A 27022-nucleotide genomic window follows, 5' to 3' on the forward strand; every position below is an offset into this window, starting at 1 on the left:
TTACTGGATTTAGGTTAGGTTTTTGGTAAATATCTGGATTGAGGTTAAGTTTTTTGAGGTAAAATCCTTTCTAACAGACAAATATACCGCTTTTAGGTATCGTAGTGGTATTCCTGTACCAGTAAATCATGCTCTTTGTCCATCATGGCTGTTTTAGGGTATATTATTGATTAGTGGACATAACAATGTAGGTATACCATGATAGTAGGGGCAGAAGCAGTGCATGTTCAATAAAATAGACCAAACAATTGAATAAAGTGCTTGTTTCTGGATTTTAAAAGAGTTTAGACCCCTCTAAAGAGGGTGCTACTCTTCTTAGTGATGAGTAGCTTTTGACAACACTCTTGTGGGTCCTTGGTATGCCTTAATATTCTTGAACTAGAGCTTTGTTTGAAATTACATCGACTTTACTAAAATTCCATCAAAAATCTCAATCAACTTCTAGTTCAACTCAACACAGACAATCCACCAAAACTATAACTCCAAATCCTCATCAAATATGCATGCACCGTCAGTGTGAAATTCAAAGCACATCTTAAATTCCGGAATTAAAACTGTAAATATGGAAATCATCCTCCATCATCAATTGTTAAAAGAAGAAAAGAATAAAAAATAAAAAATTCCATTCGACTTATCTGCATTTAATCCATTACATGAGAATTTGAATCTCTCCATTCTCTCAAATGTCTTTTCATATCCATTACACAAAAATATATTCATTCTGCTGTATATCCACTTAAAAATAATAATATTGAATGAAATTTCATTTCAAAAATGAACAAAAAAAAGTGATGGAAAGGAAAAGAAGGGGAGAATGGAATGGAAATAAAATAAGAAATTTATTCATTATAATTCTGAATTACATTTACAGATATAAATGCACAGAGAGAAACTATGTAACATGTTTTTTTGCCATATCTCTAGCTCGGGGCGAGTTGTATAGATATGTATACATACATTAAAATGTATACAGCTATTATTATTATAATTTAATGTAACTTATATCCATTAATATTATTACAAAAAGGGATATTGTAATTGAATAGAGCATCAGCAGCAGCAGACGCCATTCAGTTTTTTTGATAAAAATGAAACTCGAGCATAGGATAAATTTTAATAACTTAATTTTGTTAAGTCGCACACATTAGTTTTCTATGTCTAATTCCTTTATTGATATGGTGAATGATAAAATGAAGAGAGTAGTGCATTAATTGAGGCTATTGATGTTGGGTTGGGTGACTTAGAGCGCATTTTTTGGATTTTTTAATAAATTGAAATTCTAATGATTGTGGATATAATGGTGTTATGGCTTCTCGAGATCGAGAATGAGACCGAGAACGAAATCGAGAACTAGATTGAGACCGAGAACGAGACCGATATTGAGATTTCGAAGAATTTTTTTTAAGTCTTGGCTTCGAACGAGGTCTTTGTCTCGGTTCCTGATCTCTATCTCAGTCTGTTTTCAGGTCTTAGTATCAGTCTCGGTCTCAATCCCGATATTAGTCTCAGTTTCTAAAGTACGTCTAAAATGACTACGGGAAGTCCTAATTTCTGTTATTGATCTGTATATGCAGTAGGATTTAAAATTTCTATTATTATGGCATTTGTGGTCGTATACAGGACTTAAAAGTAGAATCCGGACTTCAGTGAAAACAAGTTTTTGGACCTTTGGCGTCCGGATTGACAACTTTGTCCTACATCATCAATTACTGATGAGTATTAAGCATCAAAAATGACTCTGTTGCTTTAATGCACTCATCTAGTGATCAATACAGACACCAAGCCAATCTACATCCCTAACTCACCCATTACTACAAGATATAATACATCCATAAGTGTGTGTACGTTGCTGCATATGTAACATATGAAGGAAGAAGTCAATCGACGACATAAAAAATTATTTCAAATTCTCTTCTATTTTTTAAATGAAAGCATGTCGAATTAATTATTTCCGCTTTCCTTAAAAAATTTATTCTATTCGGCACACAGCTCAAAATAATTCAAAATTATATCCACCATAATATTCTTCTGTCGGTTGCAAATGGCACAGATTTATTTATTGGCAGTTGACATTTTGCAAAAAAAAACAGTTAAATATTTTCGGTAATTTAAATTGTAAATTTTGTGTACCCTAGTCAACTGCCAACTAAAGCTTTGTGCTACTTTTTGTGTACCCTCAACACCGACAAAGTCATGCAAAGTTCCTTTAATTTTTTGATGCCATGAAATTTCGAACCTTTTTCACTTCTTTTTCTACTTTCAGCTCTTTAATCGCGGTCACACAAATCTGGCTAGTGCAGCAGCTTACGGTAAGTGTACAAAATACACCTGTAATTAATATGCATAAAATGAACGACTCATAAACATGTCTCGTGAGGAAAATATGCGAGTACTAATAATCAGATTAGTTCCAAGAATAACAAAAATTTGTTGCTTATTATAAAAAATTGTTTGACGCACAAAATGAAAGGAATGGAATGAAGGCAAGTCAAAAGTGACTCAACCAAGCATGCTGAATAGGGCAAAAAATAAATTAAAAATTAACAATTTTTTTTTGCACATGCTTCATTCCAATTATCTGTTCTCAATTTCTTTCATGTTTTTTCGACCAAATGACTTATCATTTGCTCTACAATTGGCTGTATTCATACATATTTATAGACATTCTGTTGCCGTTCCTTTTCATCTACATGACACACATTTTCTTTGCTTTCATTATCGCAACTAAATGAAGCGACGACCAAAGTTATCAGCAATTTCAGCTTGAATGCTTTTTATGCTGACATTTTTCTTTTATTTTGCTGCCGCTGTCAATTTTTTTCTTCTTATTTTTGCTTGCTTCTTCGTCATTTGAGTCCGTAATGAATGCCTGAAAGGCAGATACGATGAAATATAATGAACATCATCATCATAGTCATGTTTTAAGTGTAGAGTTACATCCTTCCGAAAGTATGGGGTGGAATTGGATGTGCAGGGAGTGGAGTTAGGGGTGTCAGTGGCTGACTTACTGGTTGTGGGCTCTAGGGATGGTTTAAGGTTAGAATCAGTTGAAATTTCAATTCTCAGTAATCACAAAGCATGGCTCATGAGTTTGCATGATTTATGAAGCCTTCGACACTGTCTGCTAAGTAAACAACAGTATAAAAGCATCAACATGCTTATTATATGCTCCAATGCCCCCTAACTCCACCTCTAGACACAATCCCAACGATATAATGAAGGAACGAAAAAATTATAAAATGATGAATGTTTTTCAAGTAGTCGACTGGAAGTTGTAAGTTGTAAGAAATATGTATTTTTAACATTTTTAATGAATGTGTAGTGAGGCGTAAGGAACCATGAAACGAAGGAACTTTCACATTACATGAAAAGTCAATCTTATCGTTTTAAAAGTGAATTAAATGAGATAGAGTAAGTTGCTTGGATGAGCAGCTGCCTGTTAAAAAATAAAGGAGAAATGTTATGTCAGAAAAATTCCCGCCATTCTCTTGTCAGTTTTTTTTTTTGGGATTGCCGAGAGGAGGCATGTGGAAACGAAACAAGATAAAAATTCTTCGTTCTTTCCCTTTTCATATTTTTTATTTTTTCTGCAGCATCATCATCAACATGAAAAACTTTCTATTTCCTTTCCTATAATGCTGTCATTGTTGTTATTATTTTGTGATGCTGCTGCTGTTGTTTGTTGTTGATCCTATTCGTTGAGTTTTTCTTCTGCTCATTGAATTGTATAAATTTTCCATCTCATTTAACATTCATTCTAGAAGACGAATAATGATATTTTTTTCATGAGACTTCTTCCTTTTTTTTTGTTGCTTCCTCGTTAGTCTTTAATGTTATTTGTCGTGCATTATGTAAAATGAGTGATGTGCAAGAACCCTTGGAATTGATGATATCCGACATTTTTTTGATGGCTTTTTTGGGGGGGACAAGGTAGGGTTTTGAGAATGGATGAGAATTTTCTGAGTTGAATCTTTTGGGTATGGATAGGATATGTTAGAATGAATTTGATCTGATGTATGGTTTAGCTGGGCTTATTAACTACTTTGGTTAGGCACCAAAATGGATTCAACTTGAACAGTTTATAGATTTTACTAGCTTCTATTCCAAACAGTCAAAGAGCATGCTCTCAAGATTTTCTCAACTTAAATCTACTAGATGAGCATGCTCGTGAGCGTTGCTCTTAGCATAATCTGCTCTTGACAGCATGATCTTTGCCTGCTAGGGTATATTGTAACTATTTTTGTATTTAAACCCAAATCTGTGTTTCCAACCTTAGTTCTAATTTTTTAGTAGGATTCGAACTTGGGTTTGGAAGGTGTCACTAACTTTAGTCTTTAAAGCGATTGTATACTTTTGGATCTAACGTGCAAAGCTTCCAAAATAGACAAAATAATGAAATTAGACTATTTTTGCTTTGATCAAACCCAACCTAGTTACTGATTTGTTCCTGTATGGTACAACAGATCATCGATTGCAGTGCCAATTTGGCTTTAAGCAAACCCTACATTATATATTGTTCCTGTCTCTGAAATTCACCGAAATTAAGTCTGAAAGTCAAATTCGAATAATTTGTAGCAATTTGTAATTTCAAATATGGATTAATCACTGAAATTCTTAAGAATTGCATCATCCATTACTCACATCCATGACTCACAAAAAAAAATTCTTTCCTCACTCCAATGATTCCATCTGAAATAACCCCAAGGGTCATCACATCAAGCAATCTTTCTCATTTCTGACAGTAAGGAATTCATCTATGCTATCAAATTTCAAGCATTCATTAGCAAAAAAGTCAGTAAACCGAGAATAAGATGGCGAACTGTACGACACAGACCACCCATGATAACATTTGCTTTCATTTCTTTGTCTTTCATTCCATAATTCTCAAAATATTTTTATGCACTCTAAACACGACAGAACTTCATTTATATTTAAATTATTTCTCATGCGACGATTAAAAAAAGACTTTTTTTTTCAAAAAGTATCGAATATTTTTGTTAAAGAAGAAGTGATGACTAAATTGAAATCTAAAATCAACAACGTCTATACACGGGATGAGGAATAAGAAGTAAAGACAGAATGTGCCGACATGAAACCAAAAAATTCTACGAACGAATGTCATGAATATTCAGATTTTTAATAAAAAGATGAATATATTTATTGTTATATTTAAGATACAACGTCTGATACATGTAATTTAACAGAATATATACACAATCAAGTCAACCTACAGACTTTGCACGTCAGATAGAGTGAGGACTTTATATATGTATATAAATTGTTGATTTTTTTAAAGCCTTAATAAGCACAAGCAGAGGAAGCCATAACGAGAAAGATGAGAGGTTTATAAGTTGACGGTTATTTAGCATTGAAGCGTATTAAGATGTAACAATATACTTTCGACTTAACGTGATAATTAAGTAAAAGGAATTGATTTAGTCGATTAAGACTTTTATGAATAAATGGAGGATTTTTTATGGGCGGATGGAGGTGTAATTATGAATGGTCTTTACGAGGACGAGGTTTTGGACTTGAAAGTTGATGTCTTTTTTGTAAAATTGAAGGATTTTTGTGGATTAAGGCTGGATTTTGATTGTAAATGATGATTTAATTGAGAATTTAGAGTTTAATGAATTTTTTGAGTAATATGTCGGTTTATTGCTGACTATATTGACTGATTAGATCAATTAAAGACACTACAGCCTTTCAGGACAGTCCAAGTCCATACATAAATCCACAATTAACTCACAAACCTTCCAATGTCAAATTCCTCTCAAAATCCATTCAAATCTCAATTTATTGCCCACAATCCTAACTCAATTAACTTCATTTTTTATCTAACATAATCTGTTCCTTATCATGTGGACAATTTTATTGAAATTTGCATATTTTTAATGATCTTCAAGTCTCTAAATTTTGTCAAAAAAATTAAATAGAAAACAGTTACATTTTCTCTCCCGGATTAAAATGCGAAGCAATTATTGTCAAACTGAGATTTTTCACGCTGAAAACGATCACGGTTGGATATCATAATAATGGAGGAAGCTCGATAGACCACAAGCCCAAATATCAAAATTAAAAAAATTAAAATATGACAAAAACTTAATTTACATTCTATTCATATTCAATAAATAATACGTAGTTGTATTTATAATTAGGTGGATATTTTTTTGGGGAGGGGTCATTTGATGGTGATGTTTAGATTTTTGGAGAGTGAGAATTGGTCTGGAACTACATTTATTTGTTATAATTTAGTCTTAATCTATATGATAGTTAGCAAAAATTCGATATGTGGCTTATTAAGGTACAACTGGGTTTATTATGGCCTCTAAGCCAGAGTCCTGTGACATTTTGTGTTCAAATTGAGTCATGTGGACTCTTGATCCCTAAAATATAGTTTAGATATGACAATTTTAACTTGGATGACAGATAGTACCTTGATCTAGGAACAGCTTAGTGTCGACTAAGTGCTTAGTCATCGTCCTATTAAGCTTTACATTGACTTGATGCCTTCTTTGTAAGGGTTCTATCTATCAAGTCCAAAACTTGCAGCTCTCAATCCCAAAACTTGTCTAAAAATTTCCATTTTGTATATTCCAAAGAATTTTGTCTAAACATCATTCACAAACGACTTTACAGCTTGCTTTTAGCTTATTTAATTGGACAATGGAGACAATTCAAGTATGTCACAATAGGAAAAATTATCGATGGTTCCATTCAAAAAATTAAATTTATTGTCTTGTCTTGTCTTAATATTTTATTCATTCAATGAGTTATTGAATAATTGATTGACATTTTTTGAAGAGAATGCTCTATGCTTACATAGTGCTGGTAATTTTGTTACAAATGGGATTGTGGGTCTTGGAGTGAATTTTGAGTTTGATGTTTTAAGTCAGTTAGACTTTGAGGTCTATTTGCTATGAAGCGTCATTTTTCATGATTATGATCTATTTCCTGCAAGGGTCGAGATATTATTGAGGATTTTGATCAAATTTGAGTTTCATTAGTGACTACACCAGGCATTCATTGTCTTATTTCTGTTACATGAGCTACAATCTTGGTGTTTTTAAATAAACTTGAGATTCATAAGTGCCTGGGCAAATGACATCAGAATTTGTATGAATTGCACACAAAACGTCTTCACTGCAGGGTAGATCATCTCAAAAATTCAATTTTCTTTCTAAATGTCACTTTTGGATGACAATATCTTTAAGAAGAAGACCAACAACTCATCAATTTCACCATCCACCGGATCTAAATGCCAACATTCCAACTTCATACAATTAATCCAATGCAAATCATTCAAATTAATTAAAAACTTATTCATTTGCATCAAAAATTCATCTTGCAAAATTGAATTATGAATGATGTCTTGCAGTTTTTGTCAACTCATTCCATTTACCCTAGCGCCAAAATGGCAAGATTTTTGGACGATATTGCCAGAATTCAAATGCAAGATTTTTGCCCGAGAACGATTTTTGCCAGACTTTGCAAGATTTTCCATACATTGAAAATCCTTAACTGCACGACAATGCAAGAAAACAGCACTAAATCGGACCGATTTTTTTTATCGGTCCGATTTTTGCAAGATTTTGCCAGACAAATCGTTCATAACTTGACTAACTTGCATGCAAGTTTTGGACGATTTTTGCCAGATTTTGGAAGATATCGCAAGATTTTTAATTAAAAAATTTTAAAAATTTAATTTTTCCCATCTTTTTTTTGCTTTCTCATATACTTTCACAAGTGTATTAATCTTTTTGAAACCTTTTATACTCGTCCGATTTTTGCCAGATTATGCCAGATTTGTCTTGAGATTCGAACCTTGGATCGCTTGTTCTGAAAATTGTTTGAAGTCCTATACTTAATTGCTGAGCTACCGCCATCTGAAATTATATAATATTCAAAATGGCAAAAGACATATTTAAGTTATTAGCTTATTACGAACGTGAAATATACTTATATTTTCAATATAACGTCTTGAATTAAATTTATGTTGTTTTTTTTAATTTAATCACCTTTTTAATTTTTCAAAATATTCAGTTTAAATGTATTTTATTCACATTGTATTCATATAATAATGTATTGAATTTGTTTAGATTTGAAGTTAGCTTTTTAACGATTGACAAATTAACAATTAGTTGTTTTAAGTTTGTTTTTAATTCTATATCATAATCTAAATACAGAATTGAGATTGGTAGATGCATTGGCGAAGAAATTGCGATATTCCCTTTATGTAATATAGTGATCTTCAAATCATATCATTTTAGGTTTATAATCAAGAAAATTTAGTAACGAGAAACCGAAATCTTTACTTCTAATTAATCTAGTAAAACGTGTGTCCGGCATAATCTGGGAAAAAATCAGAAATATAAAACTTATAAGATTTTCTGAAAATTCCAACAAAAATTCAAAAAATATCTGGCAAAATCGTTCAAAAATCTTTCAATTTCTGTCCGATATTCGAAAGACTTTATCATCCGATTATTGCAAGATTTATCTTGCACAATCGGACCGAAAACTGCAAGATTTTTCGTACGTTTTCAAAGAAAATATGTCTGGCAAATTTTGGCAAAAGTCGGACGTATAAGATTCGTCAGATTTTTGCCAGAAAATGCAAGATTTTTTTCTGGCAATATCGTCCAAAAATCTTCCAAAATCGGACGGAGTTTTTCGTGCGAAAAAAAATCGTCCAATATCTTGCGAAAATCTGGCAAAATCGGACGGACAAAAAAAGTCTGGCGAAAATCTTTCCATTTTGGCTCAAGGGTAAAGTCACCTGATATCACAGACATTCCTGCTTAATCACCGAGTCAGCAGTGAATTAAAATATTCCACAGACAAGAGTCATTCAAAGGGGTCTGAAGACTTGATTATACCCAGAATATGTAAATATTCGATCAAAAATTTTGCCTTTTGTTCATGATATAAAGGAAAGCGATGAGCACCCATACTGACTTTTTGTCGCCTTCGTTTAAATGAAGATAATACTCTTAAAAAATTTATATATACAAAAAAATATGATTATGAATGCTTTTGTCTCTTAAGCCTCATTAAATATTACTTTTTAAACCAAAATGTGGAATATCGATTGGATCAGGTTTCGAGTCTGCCTTCTTTTTTTTTGAGGTTTTCATTTGAGATAATGAGGCAATTCTGAGGCAAATGAGTACAGGTGTAAATATTTCACCTGCAGATTAAATTATTAGTTAACCATTTTGGGATTTTTGGGTTGTGACTTGCTTGTATACTGTTAAGCCATTGTCCATTCGATATTTTTTGATCAAAATAATAAAATAACGTCCATTATCAGTGCTGAGAAATCAAATACATGTGTGATATATGAGAAAATTTTTTTGTAACTATGAGAATGTCCAGCATAGGCAACAACCAAAAAAAAAGTGAGAAGAACAAGAAAGAATATAAAATTTAAATATAGATTGTGTATATGTGACTTGCTTGTCGCCATAAATTTTCAACTCCTTCAAATGAATTCTTTTTTCAATTGGCTCTTGCTTTATATCAATTTAAATGAAATATATTTTTATATACAGCGATAAATTATTTTCATCTTTCATCAAGTCAAAGTGATTAAATGAAAATTTCTATTTAAATGTCTTTGCTGGCTTTTTGATGAACAATGTTGCATGTTCGATGTTCATTTGGTTCATTTATTAATTTATGTTGAGTAAAATGCACTTAATGGGACGGTTTATCAAGAATTGATGATGTTTTTGAGGGGATGACACTGTTGTTGGATGGGAATGGAGTGAAGTGGGTTTGTGAAGCACAGGGCCATGACTTAGCGTTCTTAGTGCAATTTCAGAAAGCACATATTGAACTAGAGAATGAATAGCTCGGATTAATTGAGTAAATTGATTACTTACTGACTTACTTCCTTGGCTGAGGCGCACTTTGGTCCATTGCTGTACTAAAAGAACGTCTAATTCCGGTTCTATCATTTAAGAACTTCTGCCAGTTCGAAATGTTAAGATCAAATCGGGTAATTGATCAAAATCCAATCCTAAGTCGACATGACTCTGACTTGACGTCGGATTCGATTTGAATTAAGCATCATGACTGACTTTCACCTTCATGGTACATAATTTTGGATTGATTATTTGATTTTTTGTTTGGAAAAGGTCAAGCAATAACAATCCAGGCTATATCTGGCCAAACTTGACTTCATACTAAGCCAGAGCCTAGGTTAATGTCGACATGGAGCCAGATTTTTTGTTTTTTCCTATTTCTTTCTATGCCATATAAAATGAAGCTTGAAATTTGCCAAAAAAATTGACAATTTTGTCCAATTTTGAATCAATATTAAGCAATCTTAGCTCTCCCAACCATGGCTCATCTTACTAAACATATAACTATGACTTCATCTTGCTGAACAGCCTGATGACACATTCAAACACATTCTCTATCGAATCAAGATATGTCACATTTTAATAACTTAATAATATGAATAATTTAGTACCTCATTAAAATTAATTACAATAATATTTAAATATTTGCTCAAAAACTAATGAGTCAGGGGTTAAAAAATCAAGTTTTGCAAGATTAGCAATTAAAAATTATTTTTTTAAATTAGACACAATAGGAGTCATCCTATAATCAATAGAACATGCTAATCACCAAAAACTGCATGACTTAATCATAAATTTTAAAGCACACCAAGTGACAAAGCCTTGAAATTTTATTTTTCAATGTTTTAATTAACAATGTATCAGCACATCTATTCGGAAGCACATCTTTTTTGTACCCCGAAACTAAAGAAAATGTCACCATCCATAATAAAGTCAAATTTATATATCCACAACTAAAAACTTCTCATTAAGATGCTTATCAACAAAAAAAACTTGAATATTTCATTTTGGGGATTAAATTATTGAAGAAGAATAAAGAAATTAAAATCGACTTAATTGATTTGTTCGGTGGTTTTTGGGTAATATTTTTGTTCCTTCATTTTCTTTGTTCCTGCTGCTCTTCTATAGTCACAAGAAGACATAAAAATTTATTAAAAAAATGGTCTCGCATCGTAAAAAATAGAATAGAATTTATTTAATCCTTTTTTTGTCTTTAAATACTTTCGATAAATTAGTTCTACTGTCTATATCTATATCTATATATATTAATCGATCGAAAATGTCTTTATACTGAATAGGGCACCTACATCTTTTTTTGGTGCATTTTTATTTAGAAAATATGAATTTAATGTCTGTAATTTGTCGGCATAGCACTGCGTGGTTTAGTGCGGTCATATGTTACGGTTGTGATTTTTATTAGCTTGCTTTTTAATTACTAGTTTACTCGGTCAGCTGCAAGCTTATCCATCGAAATTAGTGGTGCATATTAATTTTGTTTGAGACATTAAATTTTTTTTTGTGAGACATAATATATAGTCGCAAAAGCTTAAATTACTTTGCTTACTTGAGTAAGTTAAACACAGCGTCACAGCTGTTGCTGTGCAATGAGAAGGTTTGTAAGCTAGTGGCTGTAAGCTTTGAAATCTTTGGATTTTAGGAGGGAATAGTTTGGAATTTTATAGAACCTAATGCCCTTTATTACGAATTTAATCCAGGATACTTAATATTGGTTCTGATTTAGCAAAGCTTGAATTGATTGCAAAGCTTGATTTAGCGATTTTGTAGCTCTGGTGTCTAGCCAGGGATTCGCAGAATTTAAAATATGTGAAGAATCTGACTCAGGCGTAGGGTAGGCTTGAAGCCGGATTGCAACTAAGGCAAGTTTGTTGCTGAATTTTTCATATTTTTACAATCGAGCAGATTGTTAGCAGGACTCAGCCTTATGTGCCTTATGGACTCAAGTATATTTGATTAATATTGTGAACAATGAGCTGGGATGGCCGTATATGTTGCCCTATGAGCATCTTCTGCTTTGCTGTTAGGTCAATATTAGAATCAGAATCTTTTGGATCAAGTTTAAAATTTAATTGAGTATTTTCACAAAATTCATGGAATTATTATTGAAATATTGATCAATATTTAACATTAGGTCGGCATTCTGATGAGAATCTACAATATAACTCATTCTATCTATCAATTTTGACTACATTTTCCTTTCTACCTCCATAAATTTCATTCTAAACTAGCAACATCCTCCTCTTATTGCCATTTCTCAAAAAATAATGATCCAATTTCAATCCTATAGCCTATAAAAATTTAGAAAATCGATCAATTTTTGAAAAATGCGTCGATGCCATCCCTGAGCCATTAAGAGCCTCTTATTCAATCCAACATGATATATATTTTCTCTATCTCAATATAATAATCGCTAATATGATTCCATAAGATGTACAAACATACATCGATGTAAAAAAAAAGACAATAATGAAGCATGAAAAGAATCAAATTTGTAGCATGTGCAAGATGGTGTGCCTTAGATCTAAAGCCGAATATAAAAAAATATAAAGTATAATAATGTATATAAATTATTGTATAGGAAAAAATCAAGTTTTTGTCGAGAGAGATATCTTTATTATTATTATTATATTAAAGTGAGCGACGCACACAGGCATTTTGTTATTATGATTCTTTCTACTCCATAAAATGAGATTCTTTATTTTTTTTTTGTTCATCTTTCTTTTCGTGCGCTTGCTTTCATAAATGAGACGTAGGATGAAAGATTTAAACAAAAAAAAAAAGAAGAAAAGAAAATGTTTTCTTTTTTTGAGATCAAACACAGCATGATATACACAGAATTGTATTTATTTTATCCTCCTTCATTCTTCTTTTCGACTCTCGCATGCATTTCATGGAAGTCTGCGCTCTTCCATGTCTATTTTGAATCCCTATAGACTTGCACAACTTTAACCCTTGTTTAATGCTTCACTCTGCTGAATTTTGATATATTGTGCAATTTTTAAAGGGGTTTTGTTGGGATGATGGGACTGTTGCTGAATTGTCTGATTGACTGTCATGCTGGGAATCTAGCTCAAAGGCTCTAAGTGCCAGACATCCAATGAAGAAATGTGTTTTTGATTCTAAATTTCATTCTTGTGAAACAAAGATTTCTGATTAACAAAATAAAAAGAGGTTTTGATGCTCTTATGGGACTTAAGGGTCTCTGAATGAGATTTGGAGGTTTTGTGATTGAGCCATGTAGCGACAATATGTCTTTAGGTTGCTCTATAGCAGTATGAAGTATATCGGCATTTTTCTGACACTTGCGGGGTAACAAGAAGCAAGCAGCAAGCATTGGCTTAGAAATATTGACGATTGTAGTCGATCGAGGCACATTTTGAAGCAAATTGTGAATTCTCGAGCTCGTTAAGGGCAGTAATCGTAAATTTGGTCACTTATTCATTCTACAGCCAATCTGTCAGAGCCTGATCGCTAGAATTGTCTCTATTGCTTTGATATTCAAACTGAACGACGCCATATTTACCAAACTGATTGTATTTGGAATCTAGCCAAAGAAATCAATTCCAATTTACGTCACAGCCGTTATATGCCAAAAGAACTTCGTTTATTAGAATAATGCGCCTCTAAACTTCACCCAAAACTACAAATTTCACAAAACTTCTCAATTTTATTTATGAAATGCTTGAAATTCTTTCTCCCTGAAATAATCAGCAAAAGTCAAGATGAAGGGGGAATATGTCTGGTAAAAGGGTTTGCAATCCGAATACAAAAATTTAATGCATGACTTATTTCGAGCATATCGACAAAAAAATTGCATTAAATATGAATTAAAAAATCTTCTATGTGACATAAAAAAAAGTATGAGAGATAGGAAGAAATAAGAACAAGAAGAGGAAATGAGCAGACAAGCTGTGTAATAAAAATGTGCAAACAAAGCCCAAACTATGACAAGAAAAAACTATGAAATTATTACATTTTATGATTTTATTAGTCTTGTTATTCTCTGCTTGAGATCATCACAATGATGATATCATAAGGAATAATTTTCATTTTTTTTTTATTATAACAGCAACAACAAGAAGAAAAAGGATATCTTAAAAGTAGAAGTACAAAATCACGTCCTATGGTCTTAAGACCGAAATTGCATCCATATACTTTATGTTGTCATATTATTAAATTGTAAGCGGTTTTTTATACGACATGTTGAGATTAAAATATTCTTTCTTTTTTTTTCGTGCTGTACAGTAGCTTAATAGGTACAACTTTGTTGGATTTTTAATGGATTTTTAAAAATTAATTGATTTTTAAAAGCTGTGCTTGAGTTTTAAGTGGGAAAATAAAATTTATGAAAAATATGAGCGAGTTACAGGAAATTATTGAGATTTTTGATATCTTTTTCTGGGTTACTAGGCATGGATGTTGAGGGTTTTTGAAGTGGTTTTGTGGAAAGTATGTTTTGGGGTCTTCTTTGAAGTTTTGAGGGATATTTGAGATTGAGTTGATTTTTAATTAAATGTTGATTTTGAATAATTTTTAAGATTTAATGGAATTCCTTTAAAAATTGAGTTTAGAATGGGTACTTTAATGAACAAACCTTAGTCTAATCGACAAAAGGAAAGGTTTTAGGTACCGTAGTGGTATTACTGTACTATGAAATCATGCTTTTTGTCTGTTAGGGATAACCAGATAGTAGACTTTGTATGCAAAAGTCGGCTTGTGTCGACTCAATTTCTTACAAAATTTGAGTTGCCTCCGAGCTCTGAGGATAACAATTAAGAGACCCAGATAAATAAATTTTTAGGAATATTTGAATTTTTGTCAATTTTTAAATGTTTTTAGAATTTTTTGAACTTTTTCTTTGAAAAATTCTAGTAAATTGAATGAATTATTTAGTGCAGTTGGGTTGTTACCGACCAAATCTACTCTTTGGCTATGCTCCAAGTAATAATTACATCCTTGACACCAAATACCAAGCAACAGCTATTTTTCCACTATCAAGTCAACTAGACTTCATACTAAACTCGACTAGACTTCGAGTTCTAGTTTAAAAATTAAGAAATATTTAAGAATATATTTCATAAAATCTTAAACGTCCTATTAACAAGAAAAAACTCAAGAATTATGCCTTAAAAAATATTTTTTCTTCAACCTCACCGACAAAATAACTTCACTTTTAAAAGCTCAGCCGCAACTCATTTAAAAGTTGTAATATTTTTTTTCTAACGATAACAAGGCCATAAAACAACCTCGATACTTTCACGTTTTTTTTCCTCGTCCATATTCTCGACCGAGAGTCATCTGACGTAATAATTTGACGACAAATTGTTTTGCCAAAAATATTGAAGAACCTCTTATTGTACAAAAATGTCACAAGATTTATTATAGTGCATGAAATTCAGCTTCTCATTTCCTCCTTTGTCTTTCTCCTCTCAAATAATTTTTTTATGGCCATGCTTCTTTATATTTTTATGGCTTGTCTTCAAGAAAAAGGTAAAGAGATGTCATGTTACATTATGTGATTATTGTCATAATTTTTACACTAAAAATATTCGATAATTAGTTTATTAATTTTTTTATACCATTTTATTGATTCAATTATGACATCAATCATGAAGTGCAATTAACATATAAAAAAAAAATATTTTTTATGGGCGTTAATGTACATCATCATCATCATCAACATCAGCATGGGTCAGGGTCAGAGTTCAAGTATTTTATGAGTTCAGATAAGAATAAAAAAAAAGGAGAAAAGAATTGAAAATACATTTTATTGCATTTTACAGCCGAGCCAGTAACATACCCAAATAATAAAAACAGATAGACATGATTCAGTCGCGCTTAAACTGGACGACAGAGGTCGCATTAGGTTCTACTATTATAAATGTTTTACTTCCAACATGCATGAATAAAATAGACTAGATGTAGCGTAATCGAATACAGCACACAATGATGCAATTTGAATTGAAATTTCTCGTATTTACACATGTCTCACTAATACAATCACATTCATTCCCTGTACGTACACAGCGGGTTACTGTTTCGACACGAAAAAAATGAAAAAAAAAAAAATTATTTTGTCTTGTTTTCATTTCGGTGAGAAAGGCACATGCGTGTTTCATATTAAAGAAGAGATTTCCTTCACATTACATTACGAGAAATCGAGAGATGTTTGGTTTTCGGTTGTGTTATGCGGACTATTCGTGTCTGCTTTTTGCCTTCAGCGCTTTATAATACAGAAAAAAAAAAAATATTGACACATGTATTAAAAATATAAAACAAAATAAAAACACACAAAAAAATACAACAGAACAAATGAGTCGTGCTTCAGTTTTTCATTATTGTTTGACGCGATAGGTTGCCTTTTTGCAGGCCACCGTGATTTTTCTCGCACACTTGATCGTGACGTTCGAAAAAAGATTATATATAAATTTTTTTTTTTCTCGTTCATATTTTGTTACGAAGAAAAAAAAATACAAAAAAAAAGACTTTTTTTGAGAAGAAAAAAAAAATTTCCTTTTTCTCGAAGTCGGAATTTGGAATTTTTGTGAGGAAATCTAAGAACGGAAAAATTATTTTTCTATGTGGAAAAATTCTATAAACTTTGTGGAATTTTGTGGGACTTGAAATAAATTCAAGAGACTTGTAAATTTTGAGAAATTGTAAAAATTAAGTTCTAAGGACCCGCAACGTACTCAAAAAAATTTTAGTCAACAATTAGAAATTTTTAAGAAGCAACAAAAGATTTTAAATTAAAAAAATAATTAAAAAAGCAACAGAAAATTTGAAAATCATCAAAAAATTCAAAAATCAACAAAAATTTTGAAAATCAACAAAAAATTTCAAAAAATCAACAAAAAATTGAAATTTTAAAAAATTTGAAATAAAATTGAAAAAATTGTAAAAATCAAAATTTTTGTACACAACAAAAAATAATTTCTGACTGATCGGAACTAAAAAAAAATAAAAAAATTATTCCAGTCAGTAAAATTCTCAAGTGAAGCACACCGAAAAAAAAGGAAAAATTTTAAAGACAGCAACAGAAGTAAAAAAAAAAAAAAAAATAATTTCCATAGATAAATAAATAAAAAAAAAGAATTGACACACAGCATGTAAAAAATATGAAAAGAAGTCTGTTGTGAATAAGAAGTCATAAACCTGTGCTTATTGTTGTTAGTGAGTGCAAGAAACCTATGGGATTAGTGCAATAAAAATATTAAAAAAAATATCAATCTTGGAAGCAACAAGACATATTAAGAAATCGAGACATGTTTATGAATCAGCCCAAAAAAATTTATTGCCTGCATTTTTAACTAACTTGTTGATTTTTTTTTATATTTTTTTTCATACGTGAAATTTTTGTGCAAAAAATTAATTTAATTAAATTAATTAAAATTGATCATCAATCCGAAACGAATTTGTGCAACCTTAAAAATAATTTGACATGATGTGAAATATCAACAAATAAAATAAAATAAAATAAAATTCTATGTGAATAAAACAATTGCGTGCGACGAACGACGAATGGATGAAACAATGCATGGTTCATTTGATGTGTAATATAAATTTCTTCTTTACTATACGTACAACACCCGCTTATACATAATCGTAACAATAACAATTTCCATGCATTTCTCCTCGTCGATGTTATTTTTGCGTGAATTGTGAATGTAACCGTGCAACGACAAAAAACCTTAAAAAATTGTATAAACTTTATATTAATCCTTAAAAAAATCAATCAAAAATTGTGAATAATTGATTTATATCGGCTACAAAAATTACGATAATATCCTCATCTCACCACTACACAACTATTCCACTGGCGTGCGCGCTCTACGACCCCCACCACGATGTCTCGGCAGGGTCACACGCTGCTGGGCCTTGGTGGGGGACACAACCCCATCACACACATCCGGCCAGTGCTGCTATGTATGAGGACACCACTGGACAAAACACAACAACACATCATCACCACAGTCCGCCATTGTTATCATCACACAATCCAAACGTGTTGCTGTCATCGCAACAGCAACAACAAAGTGCAACAGCCCAACCACCTCATACACCTCAACAAAATTCGCAAACGAACGGTACACATACAAACGGTACAGTGGCGTCTGCACAACCACAACAGATTGTTACGCCATCGGCGGCTAGTGACTCACCTGTATCGCCACCGACAGGTAAGTTTTGCACAACAATTACTTTTTGCGGTTAATAAGTGTAATAAAAAAAATTTATATTAGGTCCCCTTCACATACCGGCAATTCCTGCAGCAAAGAGGCCCGGTTATGAAGATGGTTCACTATTGAGGCAGCCATGGGGATACGATCCGCCATTCGACTACAATTACACAACTGGCTATCCATACTCTATAGAGCGAGATCGAAAAGTATTTTATCCGTCTTATCCAGATCAATATGCTCAAGTAAGGACATAAAATGACTGTCTTCATTGTCATGTGCGGACAAAAAATAATTTATTTCTTATTTTTTTTTTCCTTCTTCTTCTCAACTTACCCATTAATATCGTATCAGCATTATTGGAATCGTGAACAACAATTTCCTGTCGAAGAGAAGCCTATAATTACGCCAAGACAAACAGAGACGACATCGAGCGCCCAAAGTTCGTATGAGAATACTTACACAAACAGTTTAAGATCATATACGAGTGACCCTGCTGGATATTCAACAACTGGTGAGTCTTTTGAGTTCAAACAGTTTTATATAAAGATTTCTAACTTAATATTTTATATTGTGTGCTATTGTGTGTCACTTGTACTAAACATTTTGAATTTTGGGGGGATTTTTCTTTGGAATTGTTTTGTGGGTAGTGAATTTTGAGAATTTTGAAAGAGAATTTTCATGTGAAGATTTAGGAAGGAATCAAAGAGTTTTGACAAGAATTTTGAATTATTAAAATTTAGAATAAATTTTGAAAATTTAATTTAAAATTAAAATTTGAATTAATAGTTTGATAGGTTTGATAGGTTAGTTTGATAGGTTAAAAATGGAAATATCAAAGAAATTATTTGAAAAAATTGAAAATTTAAGTTTTCAAAAATTAAAAAAGATTTTAAAAAACTTTAAAATTTTGACAAAAGTTAAAATATTATTGATTTTAAATTAATATTTTTGAATTAAATTAGTAAATATTGCAAATTGAAATCAGTTTTGAATATTTTAAAAGAAAATTTAAATTTTAAAAATTCAAATTAATTAAAGTTTCAAAAATTTAAATTCATTTAAGTTTCAAAAATTTTAATTAATTAAAAATTTAAAAATTTGGAATTTAGAAATTAGAAAAATCAAATTGGAAGTCTTTAAGTAAAAAATATTAAAATTTTTAAATTGAATAATTTTTAAATTTAAAAAGCAATTTTAAGTTTAATAGAACTCATTTTAGAAAACTGAATTGTAAAAAAAGTTTCATTTAGTTGAAAAAAATTTAAAATTTAGATAATTTCTGAAATTTGAAAATCTTTTTGAATAATCATTTTAAAAAAATTGAACTTTTAATATTTTAAAATTAAATTTTTTTAAAATTTTAAAGATTTTCAAAGTTTAAATTTTCATTTTTTCAAATTGTTGATTTTTAAAATATTTATTCAATTTTAGAAAAATTATTTAAATTCATAAGATTAACATGATAAATTTTCAAATTTCCACAATCATTTCTCAGTCACTAGTAATCACTAGTCACAAGTAATCAACCAGCTAGCAAACCTCAAAATCCTAATCAAAAGATGAACAATCCACAAAACAATTCAAATACAAAAAAAATAAAATATTTCCCCAAACAAAAATAACTTGCATTTTTCCACATGGAATGCAACAAACAAGAATGTCGTAAATTTTGTTGTGTTGGAACTGAATGAGCTTGAAGACAAATTGAACAAAAAAAAAAAATTATAGCATTTTTTTATTATCAAAACAAACAATTACATTTTGCCATTAATCAATTGATAACGATTTATATAGCCGCTAATTGTCGCACATATATATACATACATAACAGACTAACTTTAAAATGAAATTAATTACTTATCATAATCATCATTAAGCTATTAAAAAATCGACAATTTTTCACTTTTATTTTCAACGAAAAAAGGAAACAAAAAAAAAAATGTTTTGAGTTGAAAGGAACAAGGAGGGCAATTAAAGGGTGCATATTACTTTATAATTTTATGACTCTATAAAATAATTATTGCCTGTTCTGTGCTTTACTCGAGTTCCTTGACTGTATACATACATTCATGTCTATATGCAGCTCTTATACAATCATATACGAATAAATTATTATAATAGCAATTTTTGCTGTCGAAAAAAAGAAGAAGATTACATTTTAATGAGAATTTTTTTTGCAAGCATGCATGTGCAATCGAGTATCTTTCCTCATATCTTGTTTTATTTTTGGTTAATTGAAGGACTGACCAACGTTTCAAGTTTCGTGTCAATTTATTGAGATTAAAAACATTTTTTTTGATATCTTAATTTTCATTTTTTTAGAACTTTTTTTGGAGATAAAAGAGTTAGTTACTTAATTGTTGGATATTAAGGTGTGTTTTGAAGTAATGGAAGTAGCACTTTGGGAGATTAAAGTATTAAATTGCAGATGGGAAGGAAAATTGATAAAAAATTGAATTTTAAAATTGAATTTTTTGATGCATTTTTTGGATAAATTTTAAGATTTTTCATAAGTTAGTGAACTTTGAGTCTGACTGCATATGGACTTAGTTCCTATAATTCCAAAAAACCAAACAAAAATAATTCTAAATTCAAAAGATTTTCCAACAAAAAATTTTAAAATTTTCAAGAAGAAAAACAATTCAAATTTCCCCATTCCATTTTCCAAGTCTTCAACAATCTCCCATATGTACACACATGCATGACGGCAATTTGTCTTTATCTCCATCGTTGCCATTTTCTAAATATTTTCAAAAGAAACGGTAGTTTTAAATCATTTTTTAATGAAAATATACAAATCAATGATCATAAAATTTTTGTATATGAACAGCAAACGGCGCGATGAATGAAAGGATTAAAGTCTGACAGAAGCAGTTCATCTGCATTTTTGATTTACACAGTAAATGAGATTTGTTTAAGATAAACATTTCATATTTACTTGAATCAAATAACTCCCCTTCTTGTTCATTCTTCATACTTTTTGGGTGTAAATATTTATGTCTATAAGAAAAATTCTCTGTGCCTTTATTCTTTTGCCTTGTTCGTTTGAAAACTAACATTAGAAAAATATGGCGCACAAAACACCAAAACAACCTTGATGAAAAATTAAAATTAATTTTTTTTCATTGCTCGAGAGGCATTTTTTTCTGTTCATTCAGTAATGAATGCTTGTTTGTGAGAATGTATGAAGCAGAAGTGTAGTTGGGAACACACCTTTGGAGTTCATGTTGAAGAAAATTGAGTTGGAAGACTAAAGATTGATGCTTTATTGATTCAAAGTCGATTTGACTTCATTTAAACTGTAAATTGACTTCCAACTCTACTCAATACTTAAGTTCCTCAATATTATACTCAATACTCAATATTCAAGTATTGTAGAATTGTTCTAGTATCAATTCCTTTCTCAGAACCTCAATTATAGTCAAATACAATTGATTGTCTTAATTCAGCCTTAATATTCACTTCTACAAAAGGTTGAGCTCAAAATTGACTCAAATTTTGTTGAATTTCAAAGATTTGACATTGCTTACTGTAAGATTTATACTTAGACTTCATATTCTATAGAGCATTTTAGTTCAAAAATTACGAAAATAGTATGAGCCTAGATTGGCATCATTTCAAGCTTCGACAATATCCCTAACAGGCAACAAGACCGCTTTTGGGTACCGTAAAAGTCTTTATGTGTCATGAGCATCTTTGGGCTCTTTTTGGCTCAGTCCGTGAAATTTTCCGAAATTTTAGTTCATTCTGACTATATTCCCTAAGTCACTGACCTAGTTCCCCACAACCACACCACGATTTCCTCTTCCTGACTCTCCCTAACTCCACCTCTATTCCACCAAGACATTACCTTTACCTCAAAAAATCGTGACAAAACTAAAACAAAAGAAAAAAAAATATTTCCTCTTCATTCTTTCCTGTCTTCCTGTATGTGATAAAGAATATTAAAAAAAATTATAAGTTAAAAAAAAAATTGTTGTAACGATGTTGTAATTTTTTCTCATACATGAAGCGCTGACGAAATATAGTTGGGAATAAGACTGAGAATTAGATGTAGATAGAAGTGCACATAGTGAATGTGTGTTCATGCTTAGAATACATATATATATTTTTAGTTAGACTGTTGCTCACTAATTGATGATAAAATGAAGTCAAATGAACGAGGAAATGTAGTGAAATTTATTTGAAATGTAGGAGGAGATGATTTGTTGATTTTAAGAGAAATGAGAAGAGTTCTGGTACTTTTTAATGAAGTTTGTATAGGGATTTGAGGGAATTTTGAGGAGATTCTATGAAATAAGGGTAGGGTCCTGTGTTGCTATGGGTTACAAAGGAACTTAAGAAGTTTAATTAGATTAGGAACTTATTAAAAAATTTGAAAATTGCTTCAAATTGTGAGTTTAAAATCCAAGCTTAATTTGTCAATTTTCGGTCAAAATCAAAGCCTAATTTGTCAATTTTTGGTTAGCTTTGTATCCAAGTCAAGTCATTTTCGAGTCTATTTGGATCGATAATGACGATTTGAGCTAACTCGACTTAATATTAGCCCGATTTTACCCAATCTGATCTGAATAAGAGTCCAGCTAACCTAGATACACTATTTTGGGCATTTCTGTAGCTTGTATCTTTCGATAAGGCTCTAATTGGGTCTCCAGCTCCTTTCAATGCATCCCTTTCATCAGCAAGCTTACTCAAATTATTATTATCTTTCGATAAGGCTACAAAAGAGTCTCAAGTTCCTCCCAATATTTCCCATATCATCAGCTAAGCTTACCCAAGTCATTACCCAACCTTGAACCGCACAATATATAGCAATTGCATTGAATAACTCATCTGTTTTTTCCATATTTGTGATAAAATAAAATATTATTACAAAATTGTGCACTGCATGAATATAATGAAATTAACCTCACGATCAGCATAGTGTGTTTGTTGTCGATAGAAATTAATCTAATGCAATAATCAATGCTGCGCAATATTAAAAGTTGATTTTTTTCCTTCTATATTTCTTTAATAAACGCCAAAGTAACAAAAAACAAAATATTTTTTCTTTGTGCCAAAAAACTCAGCACGTTTTTGATTTTGAAGCTAACCCACATAAGAACTGAAAAAATTTGATTTATAATTTTTACCTTATTATTGTTTGCAGATCATATTAAACGAGAAATTGATTTTAAGCGTTATTACGGTAAAAATTTAGAAAGCGATTATGAGTTTTTATCATCGAGGAGATCTCTATACAATGATTCAAAAGGTTAATATACCAAATAGTAGCAAATATATTGAGCACTTTAGAAATAAATCTCTGTGCTACACACAAACAATCAATCGGGAGCTGAATTTATTTTTTTTATGATTTTTTGTAGCGTGTTTTCTTGGATGTGGTTGGGTATTGGGATGACTGTTTGGGTGCTTTGGGAAGTATTTTATACAAATTGGTAATCAGAGTCAAAACTCGAAGTCAATTTTTATTTTGAATAGAAATTCGACTCAAATTCGGCTTGATTTTACATCAAACAAAGGTTAAGTTTGAGTTTTACTCAGGTATCTCTGGTTTTTTGATCAAAAATGCAAATTATTAAAGGATAGGCTCAGTCAATCTTTCATTTAGCTCTAAGTAGCAACATTTGATTTTTTTTACTATATTCATTGACGTTCGAAGGTTTTGTGGCTAAATTGTAATTAAAATGTCAGAAATTTGAAAGAAACTGCTACAAAATGTATGATTTAGTCCTATATTGAGAAGTTTAGTCATGTTTCGAATGTTGAGTTGAAATTAAGGTGAGCCGAAAAACTAATATTTTAGAGAAAATAGAGAAGCTGCAGCTTGTCTCCAAGTTTTTACCAGAAAGAGTTCAACCTCGAATTTTGTATGCAAATTTCGATTTCAGTCGAATCGATTTTGAGCTCTGGTATCAAATTTGGCAGATATGAAGACATTAGGGCTACTCGCTGTAGTTATTTAGCGTCATTCCGAACAGACATTGAGCATGCTCATGAATATGCTCAAGCCTTATTGTCTGTTAGGGCGTCGTTCTAATTAGGTGTCAAAATTCTCGAAAAATATTCACATCTTATTCAAAATTCAGTGTGAATCCTCAATTCAAAACATTTTGATCTCCATAAAATACCTTAGTATGAAAATACAGTATCAAATTATTAGTACCAATACAGAATCATTAGCTCCCCCCATCAATACCAAGAAAATGCGCTATGATCAGCCCCACAACTATGATTAAAAAATATTTAAAAATCTTTAATGTGAATGAATTGATTCCTGTCCACTTATCCAATACATTTTATTTTATTTTGTTTTTTTCGCGCATTTTATTTGCTTGGGAAATGAAATAACTCATCAAATTAAATATTTCAAGTATCAAATTAATTATTTTGACATAAAAAGCCGTTTTTATGAATCATAACAAAAAATTTTTAATGCTCGTCTTTTTTTTTTTGAATGAATTATTATTATTGTGTGAGAGAGCGAGAGAGTGTAGGCGCATTATTTTGGGGAAAATCGGCAGCACGCGACAAATAATCTTTGTGCACAATTTGAATATGATTATAATAAATCAATAGGTGTGATTTACAGCTTTAATCTCACAAACGAGACTCAATACAACATTTTTTTATGAGATTTGTAAATTCTTCTACGTAAATGATGAGTGTGAAAGTAAACTACACGCAAAATGAGCAATAAAATATTTATTTTTTTTTTTGCTGCTTGCTCACTCACTCATTCTCGACATTCGGAGTATAAAAGAATCAGCTGATAAATTTAATGACTTATTTTTTATGGCACATGTATGTTTTCAAGATGAATGAAGACGCGCAGACAGACAACAGGCACTTTTTTTTTTTTCATTTTTATGGGTAGCATCTCTCACTCTCTTTCATGGATTAAAAATCAATGATCAATGGGTATCAACAAGTATTCTGTGAATGATTCCTTTATATATGTGTGTATATGTGTGTGCATCTTGCGGTCAAGATTTATTAGGAATTTAAGGAACATAAAAACTAATAAAAAATTTTTTTTTTTTATATTCATTTAGGTTCAACAATCACAGGATCATCGGCAATTGGATCAGCCACACCATCAAATCCACTAGAATGGCCAAATCAAGTTGTAACCGTCCGTAAAAAACGTAAACCTTATTCAAAGTTTCAGACACTTGAGCTCGAAAAGGAATTTCTTTTTAATGCATATGTTTCAAAGCAGAAACGATGGGAACTGGCAAGAAACTTGAATCTTACAGAACGTCAAGTCAAAATATGGTAAGGCTTATTTGATTTTTTGAGGATATTCTGGATTATTAATTGATTTTTTCTTGTTTTTCTTCTTTGTGCTGTCTCATTTTAGGTTCCAAAATAGGTAAATTGAAGTTTTGATGACTTTACAGTCGATGGGGTCGTTTGGATGTTATGTGACGCTTGCGGTTGTACGGACCTACTCATAGAATTCAGGAGTAGATCATATGAATCTTAATTCGAGTCTGACCTCCTTTCTTAGCGTCACGTAGCATCCAATCGACCTCCATTCGGAAAAATCTTGCCAATTTTTACTCAAATCCAATTTTTCCTTTTCCCCCAACAGGAGAATGAAGAATAAAAAAAACTCGCAAAGACAGCAGGCAAATGTAAACAACGCAAATTCAAACAGTCATAATCATAATCATGCACCACCCCAAACGCATCATAATGCTCATCACATCGGTTTGGGTCTCGGTATGCATCATCATCCACCAAAGATGCATCATCAGTGACCTCCCCAGCACGTGACATCGTCAACGGCATCTTCTTCGTCAGCAACAACAACTGGACTTGCATCATCGATTATTCCACAACATCAACAACAGCAACAACTACAAAATCATCATTTACATCATCATCAGTTGTCATCAGCATCATACCAACATTCTACAGATATCATTAGCTACTAAAGTTGTTATATTGTGGATATGAATCAAGTCACAGGAATTAAGAAGAAATCACTGAAAAAAATGAAATGAAAATTGAATGTTTGAATAAATCCTTGCATTGTTTGAATACATTTGCGCTGCTGTCTAAATAAAATAAAAAAAAATTGCTTGTAAATTTTTCAAAAAAAAGAGAAGTAATGATCAGAAGATAAGAGAAACAACAACAACATTAAATAATCATTTAACAATTAAAATTACTTAGTTTTTAGTCGCATTGATAATTATTTTTAATATTATACTTATTAATAAATATTAATGATATATGATAATGAATAATATTAATTATAAAGTATAAATAAAAATAATAATAATAATAATAATAATAATAATAATTATATTGATAATGATGATATCTTTCTAGTAGCATGTAAAAGGTTTTACTTTTCTTTTTTGGGAAGTTTTATTATATTTTCAAAAAAATGAATTTTTGATTAAAATGAAGAAGAAACATTTTAAAAATGGGGTTTATTTAAATTGCAATTTTATAATAATTGTTTAAGATTTTGTGAATTTAAAAAAAAAAATGAGTAAATTCAGAGTTCAATTTCTTAAAAATTCATCAGAGCTTGAAGTTGACTCGAGTTTTATAGAGTCAAATTGACATGTTGGATTCAGTCGATTTTTCTACATTAAATTCGAGTCTAATTCGAGATTTGAGGATATTTTTGAGAAATTTAGAATTTACATAGTTGAATCTAAAAAGTAAATTCCTTTTTGGCATTGAAATGTCGATTGATTTCATATAACTTGATTCAAACCAGAGTGCGAAGTCTATTCGAAGTTCATATGGAGTCGAGTTGACAAGAGTCAACTTTTTCATACAATATTCGAGTACGACTCCGAGCTCTGATTCAAATTGGATAGATTTAATGAGAAATTTGAATCAACTGTACCGATCGGTGCTAATTTAAATCTATCCACAACGGCACTAAAACGGCAATTAACTTACCGACAAAGTCAGTTAACGGCC

General features: G+C 30.9%; 1 protein-coding gene across 1 annotated transcript in view; it reads left to right on the top strand.

Moving 5' to 3' along the window:
• The window catches only part of Abd-B (Abdominal B), a 77979-nt gene extending 51497 nt beyond the window's left edge, over positions 1-26482 (top strand). The window contains exons 3-10 of the mRNA XM_070634638.1: positions 2264-2309; positions 17747-18067; positions 18131-18312; positions 18422-18581; positions 23220-23324; positions 25126-25348; positions 25434-25445; positions 25668-26482. Of these exons, the coding sequence (XP_070490739.1) occupies positions 2264-2309; positions 17747-18067; positions 18131-18312; positions 18422-18581; positions 23220-23324; positions 25126-25348; positions 25434-25445; positions 25668-25836 (1218 nt within the window). The 3' untranslated portion in view covers positions 25837-26482. The remainder of the gene's footprint in view (positions 1-2263; positions 2310-17746; positions 18068-18130; positions 18313-18421; positions 18582-23219; positions 23325-25125; positions 25349-25433; positions 25446-25667) is intronic.
• The last annotated feature ends 540 nt before the right edge of the window (positions 26483-27022 follow it).

Source organism: Chironomus tepperi, unplaced genomic scaffold, assembly GCF_022539635.2.
Source record: "Chironomus tepperi strain 1889 unplaced genomic scaffold, CSIRO-AGI_Ctep_v1 contig_85, whole genome shotgun sequence".
In the NCBI taxonomy this organism is placed as follows: Eukaryota; Metazoa; Arthropoda; class Insecta; order Diptera; family Chironomidae; genus Chironomus; species Chironomus tepperi.